At 37.9% G+C, this 17,862-nt stretch overlaps 2 protein-coding genes across 6 annotated transcripts in view; both read left to right on the top strand.

Annotated features, from left to right (window-relative positions):
* Window positions 1–8,405, top strand: part of pbxip1 (pre-B-cell leukemia homeobox interacting protein 1) — a 16,812-nt gene extending 8,407 nt beyond the window's left edge. For 3 of the 5 annotated variants that reach the window (XM_015380580.1, XM_015380578.1, XM_015380579.1), the window contains exons 6-11: window positions 1,852–2,067; window positions 2,166–2,189; window positions 3,791–3,843; window positions 5,785–5,895; window positions 6,058–6,292; window positions 6,418–8,405. In XM_015380580.1, coding sequence (XP_015236066.1) covers window positions 1,852–2,067; window positions 2,166–2,189; window positions 3,791–3,843; window positions 5,785–5,895; window positions 6,058–6,292; window positions 6,418–7,901 — 2,123 coding nt within the window. In that variant the 3' untranslated portion in view covers window positions 7,902–8,405. The remainder of the gene's footprint in view (window positions 1–1,851; window positions 2,068–2,165; window positions 2,190–3,790; window positions 3,844–5,784; window positions 5,896–6,057; window positions 6,293–6,417) is intronic. The other 2 variants (XM_015380582.1, XM_015380581.1) reach the window with 2 other exon arrangements.
* A 4,784-nt stretch (window positions 8,406–13,189) lies between these two features.
* Window positions 13,190–17,459, top strand: LOC107088412 (protein S100-A11-like). Its single transcript, XM_015380557.1, has 2 exons — window positions 13,190–13,347; window positions 17,084–17,459. The coding sequence occupies exons 1-2, from the start codon at window positions 13,219–13,221 to the stop codon at window positions 17,162–17,164; spliced, it is 210 nt and encodes a 69-aa protein (XP_015236043.1). The 5' UTR covers window positions 13,190–13,218; the 3' UTR covers window positions 17,165–17,459.
* The last annotated feature ends 403 nt before the right edge of the window (window positions 17,460–17,862 follow it).

Raw genomic sequence — 17,862 nt, 5'->3', positions numbered from 1 at the left:
TTTGTGTCAAAAACAGTCTGTTTTTGGACATAAAGACATACTTACCATGTTTAATAATCCATATCTGTAGACGTGCAACAGTCAGGATATTTGGAGCTGATCACAAAAATCAGTATTTGCCAATGCTGATCACGGCATCAAATCCGTAAATTATTTAACTTTTCTCTCATAAACATTGACATTGTATTATTAAGGATTTAAAAAAAAAACATAAGAAGGGTGATGAACTGACAACTGTTTGTGTAGGAGGAAGTGGAAATTAGCTTTTTTTTTAAAATCAAAATGGAATAAAAGAAAAAGAAAATGTAATAAAGGATGCGGCACGAATGGTCTTAAGAGGTTTATAGGTGGCTTTTAAAAGCTTCTTTAATTTCACACTAGAAGGACCGTTTCATCATCATACCTGCAGCGACACCAACCAGCAGTCGCCTTATCTCCGTGGTCCGCTGCTGTATCTGCCCAGCAGGTTCCTCTGATCCACCACTGTCATTCTTCCACATCCAGCAGTTAGCCTCTAGAGCCGGGATGTCTAACTGTTTCCAGAAAGGGCCGTGTGGCTGCAGGTTTACTTCCTAATCCAGCAGTAGCACACCAGACTGCAGTCGTCTCATCAAATGAATCCAGTCTTAACATGATGACTTGATGAGATGAATGGAGTCTGATCTGCTGTTGCTCGGCTGAAAAGAAAAACCTGCAGCCACATGGCCCTGTGTTGAACCAGTTTGACACCCCTGCTCTAGAGGTTAGTATTGTCTTGCCTAGTCTCTCCCTGCATATTCTCCCTAGCATGCTTCTCAAAAGTACAGCTGTCTTATTGCCGATCAGCAGAGGCATCTTTGACGCCTTCAGCGTGCTTTTTCTCCGGCAGACACATTTAACATTCTCTGCAGTGCTCCATCAGTCGTAGCATAGGAGAAAGATGTGTCCGATCAGAAGAAAGCCTTCAACAATGTAATAACCGGCACTTAAAATCGGGCGTCTTCATAATGACCATCTGGCCACTGATTGTGGCCGTTCACGTGAAAATCGTCCAATGTCCAAGCACTGAAGGATGACTGGTGCAAGTCTACATATTGGAGTTGACTTCAAAAATATTGACACATAAATGTCAGAAACTCTGCTGTTGTTGAGTATAAAATGGCTCTGTCTTAAAAGCCTCCATTGTAAGTTGTAATAGGGACCTTTAAAATCTTGCTATCAGTTTTCTTTAGGTTGGGGTTTTTGGCATCAACAACACATATCCTGTCCGTCGGGCACCACCTCGGTTAGACGCCTGCTTTAAATATCAGATGTGGGCAGACCTGAGGCTCTGGAAAAGTGTCCTTTAAGGTCTGACCATCTGGTTCAGGCTGCTGATGGTGTAAAGCTCAGAAGGATGTTTTATTTGATAGCTTTGTGTTCTTTATTGCCAGATTAGCTTAATTTAAACACAACAGTCTCCATTCCTGAACACAGTGCATCCATCCGAACCGCTCAGTGTCCTAAAGGGATAATCCAAACCTTTTTTTTCTGCATGGCAATAATGTGCTTTAGTGGCATCTGCTGTCACCAGATTGAAATCCAAGTGAGGAGGGTTTTTAAAGAGGGGAGTCTCCTCAGGGAGGCTCAGCTTATAACAACAAGTGTACCAGCAGAACTCTGTGAGGCAGACATCTTACTGAATCTCAGCCTTAAAGAGTCTGACGGCAAAAAGGACCAATCTATTTCTATTGAGGTTTATGTAATAAAGTGACTGTTTTATAAATCTGACATGCATTATCTTTGATTAATAGTAAGTTTGAACATCAAACACTATTAATTGCAGTAAAGCACAGAAAGTTAATTAAGGATCTCTTCCTGCTGTGTGTTCAGGTGTTGAAAGGACAGAGAAAACAGGAGAGAAGGAAGAGCCAGAAACGAGGAGGAAAAAGTCACTTCTGGAGCAGATTGGCAGGAAGGATGAGGAGGAAGAAGAGCTGGAAGAAGAATTTCAGGTGCCGCAGCAAGAGAATGAGGGCGTGTTCTCTCTGAACAAGTGCATTCTGGCCGCTCTCATTCTGTTGGGCCTGGGCACCATCTTCTTCTCTGGTGAGAACCACTTAGGAGGCTGTTGTCATGGTATTAGTGGGAATAAAAAAAAAAGAAGCTAAAGGAGGCTGTAAGATTGAGCTGTATTATACCTGCAGGTGTCCTCATGGACCTCGATGGGGGTAGGTTGTTTTAGTCTTATTGTGTGTACATGTCAGTGAAACAGTCCAGAGGCCTGCACCACGAAGCAAGCTCAACCTAGCAGGATGCCTATCCAGTTTAACCAGTACACAATGGCAGTGAGGATCAGCAGTACCACAAAGCTGGTTATCAACCCGCTAACCCGGGACAACTCAAACCGATTATTAATTGATAAATGTAGCCACATTAAGGAGCGCATTCAAGGCAGCAGAGCCACCCCAGTCATGAGCGGCGAGCGCTTTATTTCCCCTGTGAGGAACAAAAACCCATCTTACAGAAATTCATAGACAGAAAGCCAGTCTCAATGAAAAGTCAAACACGGTGGTAGCATCAAAAAGACGCCAAATAGTATGGCTGACAGAGTAAACACTCAAATTCCACATCAGTGTCATTTAGCACAGCCTGCATCCCAATCACTGTACTGCATGTTAATCTCGTTGCTCCATGGCGAATTTTCTAATCCCTTTAAATAGAATTCAACTCGGTGTTCTAATGCATTTTGCACCATATTTATTTATTTATGTTGCACTGCTATGAAGCTTCCATGACGCCTTTTGCAACCTGTCTTTAAACTAGTTTTCCTTTCCCCCTAAACTGTTTACATTTTGGACACAGATGCACTTTATAAATAGAAATGTTCATTTCACTGCTAAGCTTCTCATTCACTGTTGGAAAGCCGTATGCATTGAAATTTTGTTTTAAGTTTGTCTAAGTCTAAGTCAGATGTAACCCCTCTGGGGTGAAGAGGGCTTGGGAGCAGATATAAATAAAGCACAAGAACATCTTCCACCTGTTTAGTTTAACTTTTCAATTCAGTAATGTTTGAATAAAGATGAAGCTGATGCCACGATTGTATCATATTATTAAAAGAAGGGGTTCGTCTGAGTGAAAGAATGCTTGATTATTGCCTGCGTCAAAACTGCTCCACATAGTTCATAGCTGATTTACTGTTGGCATCATTCAGGATTTCTCAGAGTTACCATGGCAATGAGCTGAGCTATGAATGAATCCAGCTTTGTGGTACTGGAAAGTCAGAGTTTAACCTGAAGTTATCTCGCTAACCCAGTAATACTGCTTCGTGGTGTGGGCCTCAGCGTTTTTTTTTTTTTTTTTGGTCACTACATCTCTGCAAACACACATGCAGAGCTAAAAGACCTTGCATGTGATGCATTATAAAATCCACTCTAAGTCCTGCTTTTTTTGTTTTCTTTTTTGGAGAGGGACTGTGCTTAAGTTAACCGCACTGCATTTTAAAGGCTTCAGTGGCCAGAATAACCTGCTTATTGCTATCAATGAAAGGATTTAACATCCAAAAATGAATTTAAAGAATTTGCAAACACAGGATTGGGGTTAGGGGCACTCTTGAGTAATACTTTTATCTAGAAGGTACCAAATTACCCTTTTTAGAAAAAAGAAATGTTGCATCAATGTATAAATGCCTGCCATCGTTTAATTGCACGTTAGATGTTTATTATTTTTTGGGTGGCATGTTTATTACTTGTGCAAGTTAGCTTATAGGCTAAATATTTAACACTGACTGAAGGTTCAGTCATCCACATTTACTGTCAATGATGACTTTCAGAGGGCGACTATGCAACAAGAGAACTGAAGGATGCAGAAGCAGCAGGAAAACAGGTCAGTTTGATCTTCTTCTGTTCTGTCTAATAAGAGTCATACAGTAACTCAAATAACTATTTTACAGAAATCCACAGGTTTCAATCTCCAGAACCATTTGCTGTTGCTCAATGTCTTTATGCACAAATTCTGACCAAAACCAAAGAGAAAATTAGAGAAAAAGAAGAGATATTAAAAAGTATTTCTGAGTATATGAAAAGGTAAAGGAAAACAGCAATCTACAGTTGAAGCAAATTAGCTTATGTGTCAAACAAGATGGACGCATTTCTGATTGAGGGAGTTTAGCAAGTAGACACTGAACCATGAAGCACAAACTGGAGTAAATGGGTTTTAAATAGCTTTAATAGTTCACACATCAGAACCATCCAGGCTCTTTGAGCGTCTCTGGGCACTGAGTTGCAGCTTAACTTTGAGAAGCACAATTATCTCCTCTTTCACTCATCAGGACATGTTTGGAATCACAAGTTGGGCCGCTAATACATATTCATCAACAAGGCGTACGAGATCACTGCTTAGCTGAAACTGTCAACTAAATGTTCTTTTGAGTCCCTGAAGGATGCTCTGTTAGACTCCACCTGTCTGAGATGGGAGATGAAAGTCCCGTTGACATCCGGGGTGGCATCTAATTCCTGGACAGATGGTGGTTTGATGCTGTGAAATCAGGCTACAACAGATGAGAAAATGTGCAGTTATTATGTACATTTTCACAATGACCCTAAGATCAGTGATCAGGTACACTGTGATAACCAGAGCAATGAGTAATGCAGTTCTTCCCCCACCTGTTGCTGCTGAAAGGGTGTGTATATTTTATTTTTTATTTGCAGAAAAGACATTAAAACAAGGATGGGAACTGTAGGAATGACTCTAACACTGTTCTGGTGACAGTGTATTCTAGTAATTATTTCTGGAAAAACTAAGAATATCAGGTTTCACTTCATGCCAAACTAGCTGACATTAACCTACTTTTTTTTTTTCAACATTTCTTTCTTTACCAGGACCACAGGAGCATCTGCTACTGTGATAAACCAAACAAAAAGTATTATTAAAAAAAAAAAAAAAAAAAAAAAAAAAGCTAAATATTGTAGTCTAAAGGGTAACTGTGATATTAATATGTTAAGGACTCAACTATTATATTGTCAAACCTGTGTTGCCTTAAAGCAGGGCTTCCTGAGCTCTCTCCAAGGTCATCCTTTGGTTTCAGGAATCTTTCACAGCCACACCTGCAGAGCAACCATTTCAGCAGCTGAACAACAAGCAGTCAACTGTAGTAAATTACGTTAAAACACTTAGAATGTTTTTTTTTTTTTTTTATTTAACTGTTTATTTTACCAGGTAATAATATTCAACAGTCCTATAAATACATCTAGAAATCAAATTCCTCTCAGAGGAGTCATTTATTGGAGTAATTTCTATCACACACACACTGCAATTCCACCATTTACCACCGTGTACTAAAAACCATCTGGAACATTTAGTCTGTTTTAAGGGAAAAACTCATCTGTTCCACAAACCGTCCAAGACAGTCTGAGATTAATCCAGCGTTAACCCTAGAGGAAAACTGCTAAATAATTCCCAGTGAGATGGGGGTTCACCTTCCATTAGGAGAACATGACCATGTTAAAACCTGAGCGACAAATTAATAATTTAGAACAAAATATATTAATCTTTTGGAATGAACCAGTCAGTCTAATTCCATTGTTTAGCTATTAAGAACAAATAATTAGATTCTCTTGAACTGAAGTTGAACTGGTACAGTCTATATAAATTTTTTTTATTTGAAACCATGTTTACATTTCACAGTTATGCACTACCAGCATGTTCTGTGTTATGCTGATTAGAAGACCACTTTAGTTATTGTTCTTTTTTATGACTAGTACTATCTGGTGTACAGTAAGCAGGTATGAAGAGCTAATCATCGTTTCTCTTTGTTCTTTTTGACAGGAGTGGTTAAATTCTGGAGTACCTCCAGGTTTAGATCCCAGCAGCTCTGAGCTCCTAAATAAGTTAGATGAAGAGAGCCGGCAGGTTTCTGCTCTGCAAGCTCAACTTCAGGTGTGACTCCATTCTGTCTACTGCCTCGTTCCTCTGTAGTGCATTTGTGAAACCTACACGTGTAAAACAAATGTGTGTCTCTGCGTAAATGTGTCAGCGAGTGCATAACATGCTCTCGGGAGCTTCTTTACCTCTCCTCTTTTTTTCTCTCCTCTATACCAGGCACAGAAAGAGGAGCTAAAAGTAGCAAAGGAGCAGGCAGTGGAGGGAGCGAAGGAACGGCTGCTGTGGGAGGAGATGGAGAAGGAAAACAGTAGGTTGAAGACAGAGATTGCTTCTCTCCCTGTTCTTCAGAAAGAGAACGACAGGATGAAGAAAGAGCTGGAGTCTGTCCCAAGTCTTCAGAAAGAGCTAGAAACCCTGAGATCCACTGTGACAAACTTAAAACTTTCCCCAGGTACAAAGGGAACAAAGTAAGGAGGTGAAGGGTGATAGTAATTAAACAGGAAGGGAGAGTGAGCTTTGTGCATTTCTTCTATTTCAGACTTCATGTCTCCTTAATGACTTCTGTGTCTCTTTCAGCAACCAGTCAAGCAGATCAAGAAAGCAAGAAGCCCTCTACATCACCACCTAGTGGCCAAACGGAGGATGGCAGGCAGGACGGTGCTGGGCTGACGCACAAAAAGCCCAGGAAGACTTGGGATGAGCAGAGGCAGAAGGATTTAAAGGGGGATGCATATGAAAGGGATGCAAAGAAACAGTGGAAAGAGAGAGAGAAGTCTGTCAGGAAGGAAGGAGGAAAGGAGTCTAAAAAGGGAGATAAAATGGAGTGGAAGGAGGTAAAACCGGAGCATGGGAAGTTTGAAATGGACAAAGATAAGCTTTATAAGCAAAAGAGGCGAAACGATGAGACAAAACGGGGGAAAGAGAAAGAGTTGAAGAAAAAAGGTGGAAGGGGAGATGAAGGAAGACCCTGGGAGGATACAGGAAGTAGGAAAGAGGGGAAGGAAGGGAGCAATTTGAAAAAAGGGATCTCTGAGAAAGTACATGAAGGTAAAGAATGGACGGGTAAGAAAAGGAAAGAGGAAGGGAGAGAAGGAAAGCATCACAAGAAGCCAAAGGAAAAGGAGGCATGGAAGGAAGACATGGACTGGAAGAAAGGGAAACATGGAACCAAGGAAAAGCAGGAGAGGCAAGACTGGAGGGAGAAAGGCGATAAGAAAGATCCTAAATGGAAGGATACGGTTGACAAAGATCGTATTAAGGAAGGGAAGGGAAAGGGTGAGAGGAAGCAGTGGGACAACGACAAATATCAGGGTAAAGACATGAAGGGGAAGGATGGGAGAAAAAAGTGGAACGAGAATGAGAAGAAGGGCAAAAACGGGAAACAAGAGAAGAAATTAAAGATAGAAGAAACCTTTGAGCAGTTTAAAAACAAAGAGCCAAAACTGAAAGAGAAAAAGCACAATGTAGAATGGGAAAAAGATCAGTTGCACCTCTTGAAAAGGAAAAAGGAAGCCCAATCTCCAGCTCACCATGGTCACAAGGAGGAGCACAGGTACGGAGAAGGAAATCCCAAACACAGCCACCCCAAACCGTCCATGGGACAACCAGAATACTGGCGCCAACAGAGGGAACGCCTCCAACATGACTCCAGACCGCCGCAGCAGTGTACCACGCTGGAAACCTGTGCCCAGGCAGAGGGGCTTCTTCCTGTCCCACTATCAGAGTTCCAGTCTGTACTGCAAACGTATCTAACCAAGGCGGAGGAGGCCGGAGTGGACGCTTCCAAAACATCCGAACTCAGGAATCTCATCTCGGAGTTCTTTAAGGATGGGATGTTTGTGCACGATCAGAGGAGCTTCCAGGACTTTGTCGATGATCTGGCAGATATTTTGGAAGACATGGTGGAGGTGGAGGATGGTGGAGAGGAAGATAGTGACCTGGAGGATGAAATGGAAGAATTTGAAAAGGAAGTTCTGAGAAAGTTCTCCCTACCAGTAGGCAGCGAGGAGGAGAGGATGAAAGGAGAACAGGGGAAAGAGGTTAGAGAGGAGCGTGGCTGATTGTTTCGATTGGGTGGACGATCACAGTTACTTCACTATGTGTATTGGTCATCCGTTTTTGAGCCACTACAATCTGTTAATTTGAGTCACTAAACTGTAGAATGTCACTGTTATTCATACCTGCTGTATTCCTGATGGAATGGCTGCTAAGCTTGAATTTTTTCAGCATCTGAAGACTGAAACTTTTGCCCATTCCGCTTTGCAAGACAGCTGAACGCCCAGTCAGATCGGGTTGGGAGCATCTGATGATATCAAGTTTCTAATACAGATTCTCTGTTTGCGTTAATTCTGGGAAAACCTCTGACTAGCTTCTCTCTCTGCTGAAGAAGGCATCTTCACAACATCATACAGCCACTACCGTGCATCTTCAAGCTGTTTTTTGACCTCCATCACATAAAAGATTTTGCATATGGGTCAAACTTTGTTTTGTTCTCATCTTACTTGAGCTACTTCTCCCACGTTTCCACCCTTACCCTCAAATATGAGGCTCTTCTTGCAAATGTTTAAAAAAAAAAAACTAATTTTGGGTCCAGATATTTGTGTTGAGATAACATTCACTGGTGTTAAAATATTTTTTCAGTTGTGTTGTTGGTAAAAACCTGCTTAAATGTTTTGGGTGTTTGGAACTTATTTTCTAGAATAATTTATTATTTAAAGACTTCCTGTTCATACAGCTCTATGCACTGTTAATATTTACTAAAGTTCACCTTGTTGAGCATACAAGTTAACATATTTATTTATCTTAATGTTTTATGGCTCATTACACCATATTTATTAAGTCTGGCTTCAGTCTGGGTTATTAAAGAAAGGTAGTGAGTAATTTATGTGCGGTTTGCATGTTATGCATTGACCTCTGTAATATTGCTTGTAAATATTCCCTCTCACATGGTTTAAGTAGAGAAATATTTCATTGTATTATTGCAGGCATTGTATAGGAAATAAATGTGGGGCCCTTAAGATCCTGGCATTTTCAGAAAGTAGGGCTTCTTTAAATGGGTTTTGTGGTCCTTTAATCTTTCTATGTAATTTAATTAACATTTGTTTACATGCTCTGTTGTTGTTTTTGTCTTGTAGAGGATATTAGTTTGATGTGATTCCTTTTGCTTTTGTTTCATTGATAAGAGAATAAACTGTTTTGGTCTTTTTATGGTGAACTATCTATATTTATTGTCCTTTTTTTTCTGTCCAAAGAATAACAGTTACATCTAAATTTGTGTTTGAATCACATTGGGCCCAAATAATTGATAATTGGTGCCATTTTCTTTTAGATCATTTTAAAACCCTTGGATCTTAATTACTCTTCTTGAAAACTGTTCAAATTAACATTTTTACACTAAATTTTCGTTTATCATAGCAGGTTTGAATTCATCTATTATGACCTTTTTATAAATCAACCGTTCACTCTGTTCAACTTTAATAAAGTCCCTCCATTTTTATAGAAAGATTGCATCATTTCTACCCTGCCAAGTGAACTAGTATTGCTTGTCTCAGAGTTAATAGAAGAAATAGATACTTTCCTTCAGGTTCATCCTGTATTTAGCTCCTTATATCTACCCATAAACCAACCCCTGCTGTAGAAAAGTATCCCATAGCATGCTGCTGCCACCACCTTGTTTTACTGTCATAATGCGTGTTTATACACCTTCCACAGAGTAGCTGTGATTAATATGGAAACTTCTATCGTCAAAGACATTCATATATATTTCTCCTTTTTTTGATAAAATTCAGTGAATATAAAGATGCAGAAAAAAACTGACTGATTAAATAAAAAAAGTGATTGAGGGGTAAGAAGGAAGGCAGAGTACAAGTACAGCCTGCTCTGTTGATCATTGATCTTGGTTAGAATGAGTTGACATTTTTTTCCTCTGGTAAATATTTAGCTCTCGCTACAAAACTTCAAGACACGATTTGTTTCTGATTAAATGAATCCAGATGTGGGATAATGGTTGAAATTTCAGCTGTGTTCTACGCCAGTTCTTATAGTTTCCACTTGCATATTAGAAGCATGTCAGGTTAATTTAATAAATGAGGAGTGGCTGTAAATAAATGGTAATACATTTTATTTCAAAGGGGCCTTTTTGGACACTCAAGGTCACCGTATATTAAAGTTAAAAAAAAAAAAAAAACAATGGCAAAAACAAAGTCAAAACACAGAATAAAAACTAAATAAATTTTTTATAAAAAATAAATTATGAAATAAAAAACATAAAATAAAAAAAAAATGTTAATAAGCAGCCTTTATGTTTCTGTAACAGAAGATTCTTTGGTCCAGTAAGTCTCCCTATCTCAGTCCCATTTGAACATTAACTAACAGACAGTGTCTTCCCTACAATATATGCACTTTTTGTCCTTTTTTCCCCCTTTTTAGTAATAATTTAAATTCAGTAGCATCACAATCTAATATATATATATATATATATATATATATATATATATATATATATATATATAGTATAATAAGTAATATATATAGTAAGTATATATTTCTTATTTTTTTTAATCCTTTTTAGTTTCCTAGTGTTTGTCTTTAAGGCTTTGCTGTATTAAGCTCCATCAGTCTTCCTATCTATCCTAACCATGTCTTCACAACTGAATGCACGCAGTCGTGTTTTAGGGTGAGGAATGGTGTGTTAAGATTTATGTATAGTGTTAACTTTTGGCTTGTTGGACAAAAAGTTTAATTTTGTGCCACCTTACTAATTTAGCTCCTTCCACATGTTTGCTGCATCCTCCAAATGGATTGCAAAAAAACGATGCATTTCTTCTTGTATATTATTTGTAGTCGCCCTTCTTTGAATGTTCCCAGAATGGCAGGATCTATGGAGGGCATGAAAAACAGTTTGTTGGTTTGCATTTGTGATTTTCCCATTGTTAGTATTGTATTGAACATAGCTCATTGGGATGTCATTTTATACCGTTTACCACGCTTTAAACTTCACAACTTTCTTCTTAACCTGACATCTCTTGCTGATCATGATGCTCTTTGTTCACTCATTTCCTGGAACAAAACCCCAAGTTCTTTCCAAACATCTGGATAACCTCCTCAAAACATATACAGTAGCTTGAAGAGAAAGAGAAACGAATGCCTTTGCAAGACACTGCAGTTAGATTTTCAAGGAACTCTTTAAACTCCGATTCAGGCCCAGATGGGAGGTATTAATCACAAAGCACCTCTCATCTTTGCCCAGTGGAAATCTCTTGATGTACCATTTAGTTTTGTTAGCCACGGCTCCTTTCTTCCTCTACAGCAGCTATGGGAATGCGGGGAGGACTCTGTGCTGCCATTTGAGGTAAAAAGTGATATAGATGTGCACATTCAGCAACAGCCATACCTCTGAGACATTAAAGCGATGTGTGGGGATCTGTGTACGATAAGCCAATGTGCTTGTTAGGACTAACTGCTTCCCTAATATGCCAATTGTGAACATCCTCTTTTTCATTGGGGACACCCTAGTGCTCCATTTTCAACAGTGTCTGTTGCATAGATTACATGATCAGCAGTGATGAACTGCTTTGGTTTGTCTCTCTGCTGCATGCTGCTCACAGTTCTGAGTATATAAAAAAGCCTGTTAAGCTTTGACTTAGTAAAATCGTCCTTATTTAACAAATTAAAATAAACTTTAGTTTACAGATTGTCTTCATAAAATGTTATCAGTAAGGCAATTGGTTTTCTGGTTTTTGCTACTTTATTGGTTCCGCAACCGAAGGTTACTCTGTTTATTTAAAAATGAGGCTTTATGTTCTATCACTCCATTGATATTCTATCTATTAAAGCATTCCTTTTGGACATGCATTGGCTTTGATTCTTAGTATTTAAAACAAAAACATTTAGAGCTAAAATAACAGGCATCTCAACTTCTTCTCTTGATGCATGGAGACATTTTACCTCCCATCCTGAAGGGTTTGTAGAGAACTGAACATGGGGAGCTTTCAAATTGTAATCAGAGTAATTACAGCAACAGGGCTTTCAAGGCCACTAACATGGCTGTTATAGGCACTAATAGGTTAAGGTCCCTTAGGGGGCATTAGTCACTACCCACTGCAGTATTCACTCCATTCCAAAATGATTACAGGTGACTGCACTGAGGCTAAAACTAAAACATGTTTGAGTTTAAACCTAAAAAGATTAACAGCAAAAAAGAAAGATTTGCAAAAGAAATGTGAAGAAATTGATAATAACAATAATAATTGAACTGTATTAATCTCACATTGGAGAAATTGGTTGTGGAATGGTTTATAAAATGAAAAAAGGGCTGTAATCAAGCCAAAATGATAGAATATTCACTCCCAAATGTTATGTTGTTTGTTTTGATTTCATTTTATTTTGATTTATTGTACCTCCTTTTTGTTTTCTTTAAAATAATATTTGGGATTCTTGTTTTTAATCCAAATTCACTTCCACTTATTTGCAAAATGTAATAATAAAGAAGAACAACAAAAATAATTAGTTAAAAGTTATGTTTTTGTTCAACACAAACTATATACAAAATGTAAATAAGTATATTTTCAAAGAAACTCAATAGATGGTACCTATAATAAAATTAGCATTTACTGCCAGAGTACACATGGGTAGGAAAAAAGGGCGAACTCTTAATGAGCCACCTTTGGACCGTCAGCTCAGCAGCCAGGGATCCGCCTTAATCAAAAGGACTCTTTGTTTTGCTCTGCGGTCTCATTTCTCTCTACAAACCAAATTTGGAGCTCTGCATGTCCAGTCCTTTTAATTTTAATTCAAATTCTTCTAAGAAGATGAAGACAAATTAAGATTAAAGTTAATAATTTCTATGGTTGAAACTTTTTATAAATAGCAGAATAAGATAACTACTTTAAAGAGCATCTTTTAACTTGTAACATGCATTTAAATAAACAATATGTTACATCAATTTATGAAAACTTGCACTAGAGAGCCAATCTGGCGTCAAAATGAAGGACATCTGTAAATGTGAAGTATCTATATAAGGTCATGTTTCCTTGGGTCCATATTGCTACACACACTCACTAACTATAAAACCTGCATGGTTACACATTGAAGTTAGAGTACAGCAAAGAGGGCATTGTGAATGGAAAAAATTAAAAGGCAATGATTAAATTCTTTCACCAGAAATGTGGGCTTTAAAAAGACTGAGAAGCTTTGTTACAGCATACCTACACTCAAACACACCTAAAGAGGTAAGTTTGTATTAAGCTTTAACAGAAGCAAGCATTCTTTCTATCTTGGACCTCAGTTGCAGAATAATTTATTTTTTTTTTTATTTTATTGTTGTTTTTATTGCCATTTTCCCAAAAGAATAGACCCTGCCTTTTGACTGAGTCCATCATGGAGACTGCTGTTGGTGTGCTGGTTTCTCAGTTCAAGGCATATGCTGGCAGAGACGGTTCCTCTGACACACTCAGCAGGGATGAGTTTCAAAAACTGGTCAAATCAGAGCTCCCCAACCTTGTCAAGGTAAGAGAGAAACAGTAACAAACTGAGATGCTGCTGAGATATATCTGTGCATCTACAAGTTTTTTGAAAGTCTGGTTAGAGCTGCTTAGCTTGAGATTTAAACCTGGAACAAGCAGCATTTAAGTATTTTCTTCTTTTAATGTATGCATACTGCTGTTACTGTTACTACAGTCAGCCTTGTATTTCAAACTATATGAAGTAACTAACGCTGGTTATTATTCCATAATTTAATTTTCATGGCAAAACATTTTTTACCAATCCTTCAGTTTTTATTTTTTAACATGGTTCCTTTGATCCAAATACTGATTAAATCACCCACATTAATGCTTTTTATGTTTTCATTAATACTGTTTGATAACTTACATAAATTTCCCTACTGATGGGCAATGGAGTAGAATTTATTCCTGTATTAGTCTTGCCAGATATAGAGGCTAAACATTTCAAATAGTTTCAGGTGTTTTTTCCACTTTCTGGTCTATTATTCCTGCATATATACAAGCGATTAAACTCAGCTGTTAGAGAGCTGCAGTAACACGTCTCATCATCAGTTGACGTCTTCCAGACAATCACAGAGGCATTGCAGTAAAAAGCCTTTATATATATATATATATATATATATATATATTTGTGTCATTTAAAACAAGCATATCATATTAATTCCAATTATTATTACCGTATGTCAATGATCCAATACAATTGAATGTCTGTTGTCAACACATCCAGGAGTGAAAAAGTCAATGCAATCAGCTAGCTATCCTTAGATAGAAAACATTGAACCAATCTGTATGACCTGGTTGAATTGTCTCCGTAAAGTGCCTTAGATGACATGTGTTATGAATTGCAGTGATATAAATGAACCGAATTATGCAAACCAAAAAACTATTGCCCCCAAAATCTACCGCCCTAAATCGCCAATGTTATGGTTTTCCCCTTTGGACTTCAGTTATTTATGTCATTCTGCTTTCTTGGTATTTGGTTTATTTTCCATTTTGTGTCATTGTAGTTGTTTTCTAGCAATGTTGTTTTTTCTGTTGCCCTCTGTTGCCCCCCTTCTAGTCACTTCTTTCCACACCTTCTCCCTGTTAGCTGATTACCCAAGTCTTTGTTCTGTCCCCCATATATCACCTCCTGGTTTTTGGGTTCCTGCATTTTGTTCTTGGATTTTGTTTCTGTTGCCTTCTTTGATTAAATCAGCAAACTCATCTCTGGCTCCTTATACTCTACGTTTTGGTCCACATCCACCATCTTCTGACAGTTAGGTGTTCATCAAAACTGTCAATCCTCTTTTTCTGCCACTCCCATGAATTAATCTTTTATTCTCTATTTCAAGCAACTAAAAGCTGTTTAAGCTCCACTCACAATATCTGAATAATGAAAATGACTGAAAATGACTATGGCCGCTCCAAAACATTAATCTTTTGGGGTTTTTTTCTGAGCTGCTCTGCTCTTCTTAAACTGATTACCATATATTCTCGGTGATTATTTTCTACTTGAGAGCAAAGTTCATCAATCTCTGATTACGTCACGTTGTCCTGGTCTTTATTGGACCCCAGACCATATATGTTTGATTGTTGCGTGAAATTTTCTGTCCATAAAATATTTTACAAAAACTGTGGAGGACCTCAAGACATGTTTTTTCTTCTTACTTTTGGTCACTGGTAGTTAAGCTCTGAACACTTTCTGGAGACTATTGATATGAGTCTCTCAGATTAGAGGGAAAGCGTTTCTGAAAATAACTGTTCTGATTTGGTCACAGGAGCTTGATTAGGTTTAGGTCTGGACTATGATTGGGCCGTTCTAACACATGAACATGTTTCATTTTAAACCATTCCATCGTATACTTGGATTTATCCTCAGGTTGGCTGGCCTGCTGGAAGGTTGACTCCGCCCCTTCCTCAAGTCTTTTGCTCAGACAGGTTCTCTTAATTTTTTTGGCTCTCCTTGTTGAAGAGAATGGTGCTACAACCAGCATATCTGACAGCGGGGATGGTGTATTCAGAATGAGCTGCACTGTTAATTTTCTGCCACACAAAGACTTTTGTAATTCATCCAAAAAAGTTAACTTTTGATGTTGTCTGGTCGAAGTACCTTCCTCCATGCTTGCTGTGTCCCCAGCATGACTTCTGGTAAACTGCACACAGGACTTCTTTTACATTTACTCATTTACATTTACTTGAGTAACTTTTACAAAAAAAAATAAGTGTTTTTAGGTGTAGCTTAACAGCATTGCACCTCTTACTTTTACTTGAATAAAAATATGATAAAGTATTCCATCTCTTGAGTAAAATGTTATTAACTTCATTTAATGAAAAAAAAATAGTTTTAAGCAAAATGCACCATTGAGGGACACACTTTCTTCATTTTGTACTAAACACTTACTGTGTAAATGTTATTTTCCATTTATGGTCTCTACTGTGTCAATTGGAGGTTGAGTGAAAATACAACAAACAGTATAATGTAATTTAACCTATTCTTACATACTGAACCAGTGATTTGTAAAGTATTATAACTCAAAAAATGTATTTTGAAAAGTGTTAATTCCACATATATGTTGCATTATTGTGTGTTATATGTTTGTTTTTATCATATTCTTTGGAAAACCATCTTTTGCATACAATAATTATGTCATTTTACATCATCATAACTTCAAATCAGGGGTTATTATCATGGGTAGAAAGTAGAACAGTTACCCAATACTTCAGTAGCTTTTTACCAAATACTTTTTTAATCTTTCTAAAAAGTAATTTCTTTAAAATACACTTTTCACTTTTACTAGAGCACAAATATGATGGAAGTAGTGCTACTGTTAGTTAAGTACAATTTCTGGGTTCCCTACCCACCTCTGCTACAGACACTTAACATTTATTTTGATTTAAAATATGTTTAGCCACTAATAAAATGTGTCATTTGACCTTGCAGGCAATGTGCTCTGGTTGGAGATCATGATAGAGATCAAGGCCTCTCTTTCGCCTTGAGCTGTAATTAACCCGTGTCTATTTTGAAACACTAGATCTACTGTAATATTTGATTCACTGCTTATTAAACCGATTTCATTTTTCCCCAAAAAATATGTTCATGTGCATGCACGTTAAGCATTAGCCCTAGTTGCAGTTTATTGGAATAAAATAAACCAAACTAGAGGAAGTTTATCTGTAAAACGGTTATTTCGTGGGGGGATAGTGAGGTTTTAATGGGTATCATCTGACTGCTCTATTGCCCTATCTTTGCTATGGTCATGCAATCATCTGATTGTGTGATTCACAGCCGTAACTATGCATGGAATGTTCTACGGTTTCTGAACATAATACATTTAATACAACAAAAAGAGCTTTTCTTGTTCATTGTGCAACTGATACAAGACTTCACATGATACTCTTGCCTGCCTTACTTCTATTAAGAATACACACCAACATAAAGTAGATCTTCATGAGGCCTAAACACAGGATACTGGACTCCATTTTTCTCCCCCAAGTGTGGAAAATTCCACAAGTTTCCTCTTTGGCTGCACATCTGGACTCATCCACAGCAGCCACAAGATGGTGACAGAGCCAAGGAATCGTGTGCCAAACCATCTCTGCTGGTTCTGCATATATAAGGCTATTTCTGATGAAGCATTGAATTGCTGCTAACATTTTTCTTACTGGTGTGATTTTACAGGATCTTCACCTGTTTTTTTTATTAGGGTTTTCTTTTTTTCAGTGTCTTACAGAGGTTGTTTCCTGTTGTTTTCCTGCAGAATGCTGGTGACCCTGCTGCCATTGACCAGCTCATGAGGTCATTGGACAATAACAATGATGGAGAGCTCAGCTTCCCCTAGTTCTGGCAGCTGATTGGGCATCTTGCAAGCAAACATGGAGGATTCAGCCAATAGAGTCCTTTTTCTTTAAGTTGCATGTGTGCAACTAAACTTTCTGAGTGCCACATAATAAGAAAAGGGAAATCCTTCATAAAGGAAATCATCTCAGTCTGTTTCCTCTATTAAAGAGTTCAACAAGTCAGTTCACTGCTCTGATAAAATTATAGGCAAACTTTAAGCACTAAAGCAGTTTCATAACATTTTGTTGGTTTTATTTAAATCAGTGTCTCTCTGTTTCTTTCTCAAATGTAATGATAACTAAAGATAATTTTGTTCATTGTGTTTGACATAAATTCATAATAGAATAAAAAAAGAAAAAAGACTTTGTGTCTTGGCTCTGCAGACCTCAACAAATCCGCATTACTAAGAGGGGGACTTGTTTTTTCTGTTCAATTTGCATGTTTTCTATAACCCATAACAAGGCTTTGCTGGGCTGCTCCATAAAGCCTGGAACTCCACGCTAATCCAGACATTTTGAATTGAGAAAGCTTCCTGGATGGGAAGCGTAACGTCTTCAAACATGGAAAACAAAGTCCAGGGGATTGTTTTTAACTTTTTTGGAATAATGACATGTTGTTGGTGGTTTGATGGAACAGTTTTTATGGATGGCTGTTTCTTGCCTTGATTTTGAACTCAATTCTGACCAAATGTAGTGGAAA

The sequence above is a fragment of the Cyprinodon variegatus genome, unplaced genomic scaffold (assembly GCF_000732505.1).
Source record: "Cyprinodon variegatus isolate N-32 unplaced genomic scaffold, C_variegatus-1.0 Scaffold217, whole genome shotgun sequence".
In the NCBI taxonomy this organism is placed as follows: domain Eukaryota; kingdom Metazoa; phylum Chordata; class Actinopteri; order Cyprinodontiformes; family Cyprinodontidae; genus Cyprinodon; species Cyprinodon variegatus.
The sequence above is the reverse complement of the archived record's forward strand: the minus strand, read 5'-3'. Positions and strand labels throughout refer to the sequence as shown.

Bases quoted from the DNA above. Each gene is read 5' to 3' on its own strand.
- LOC107088412 (XM_015380557.1), top strand. From the start codon at position 13,219: ATGGAGACTGCTGTTGGTGTGCTGGTTTCTCAGTTCAAGGCATATGCT. The intron at 13,348-17,083 runs GTAAGAGAGAAA...GTTTTCCTGCAG, and splicing joins AGCTCCCCAACCTTGTCAAG to AATGCTGGTGACCCTGCTGC.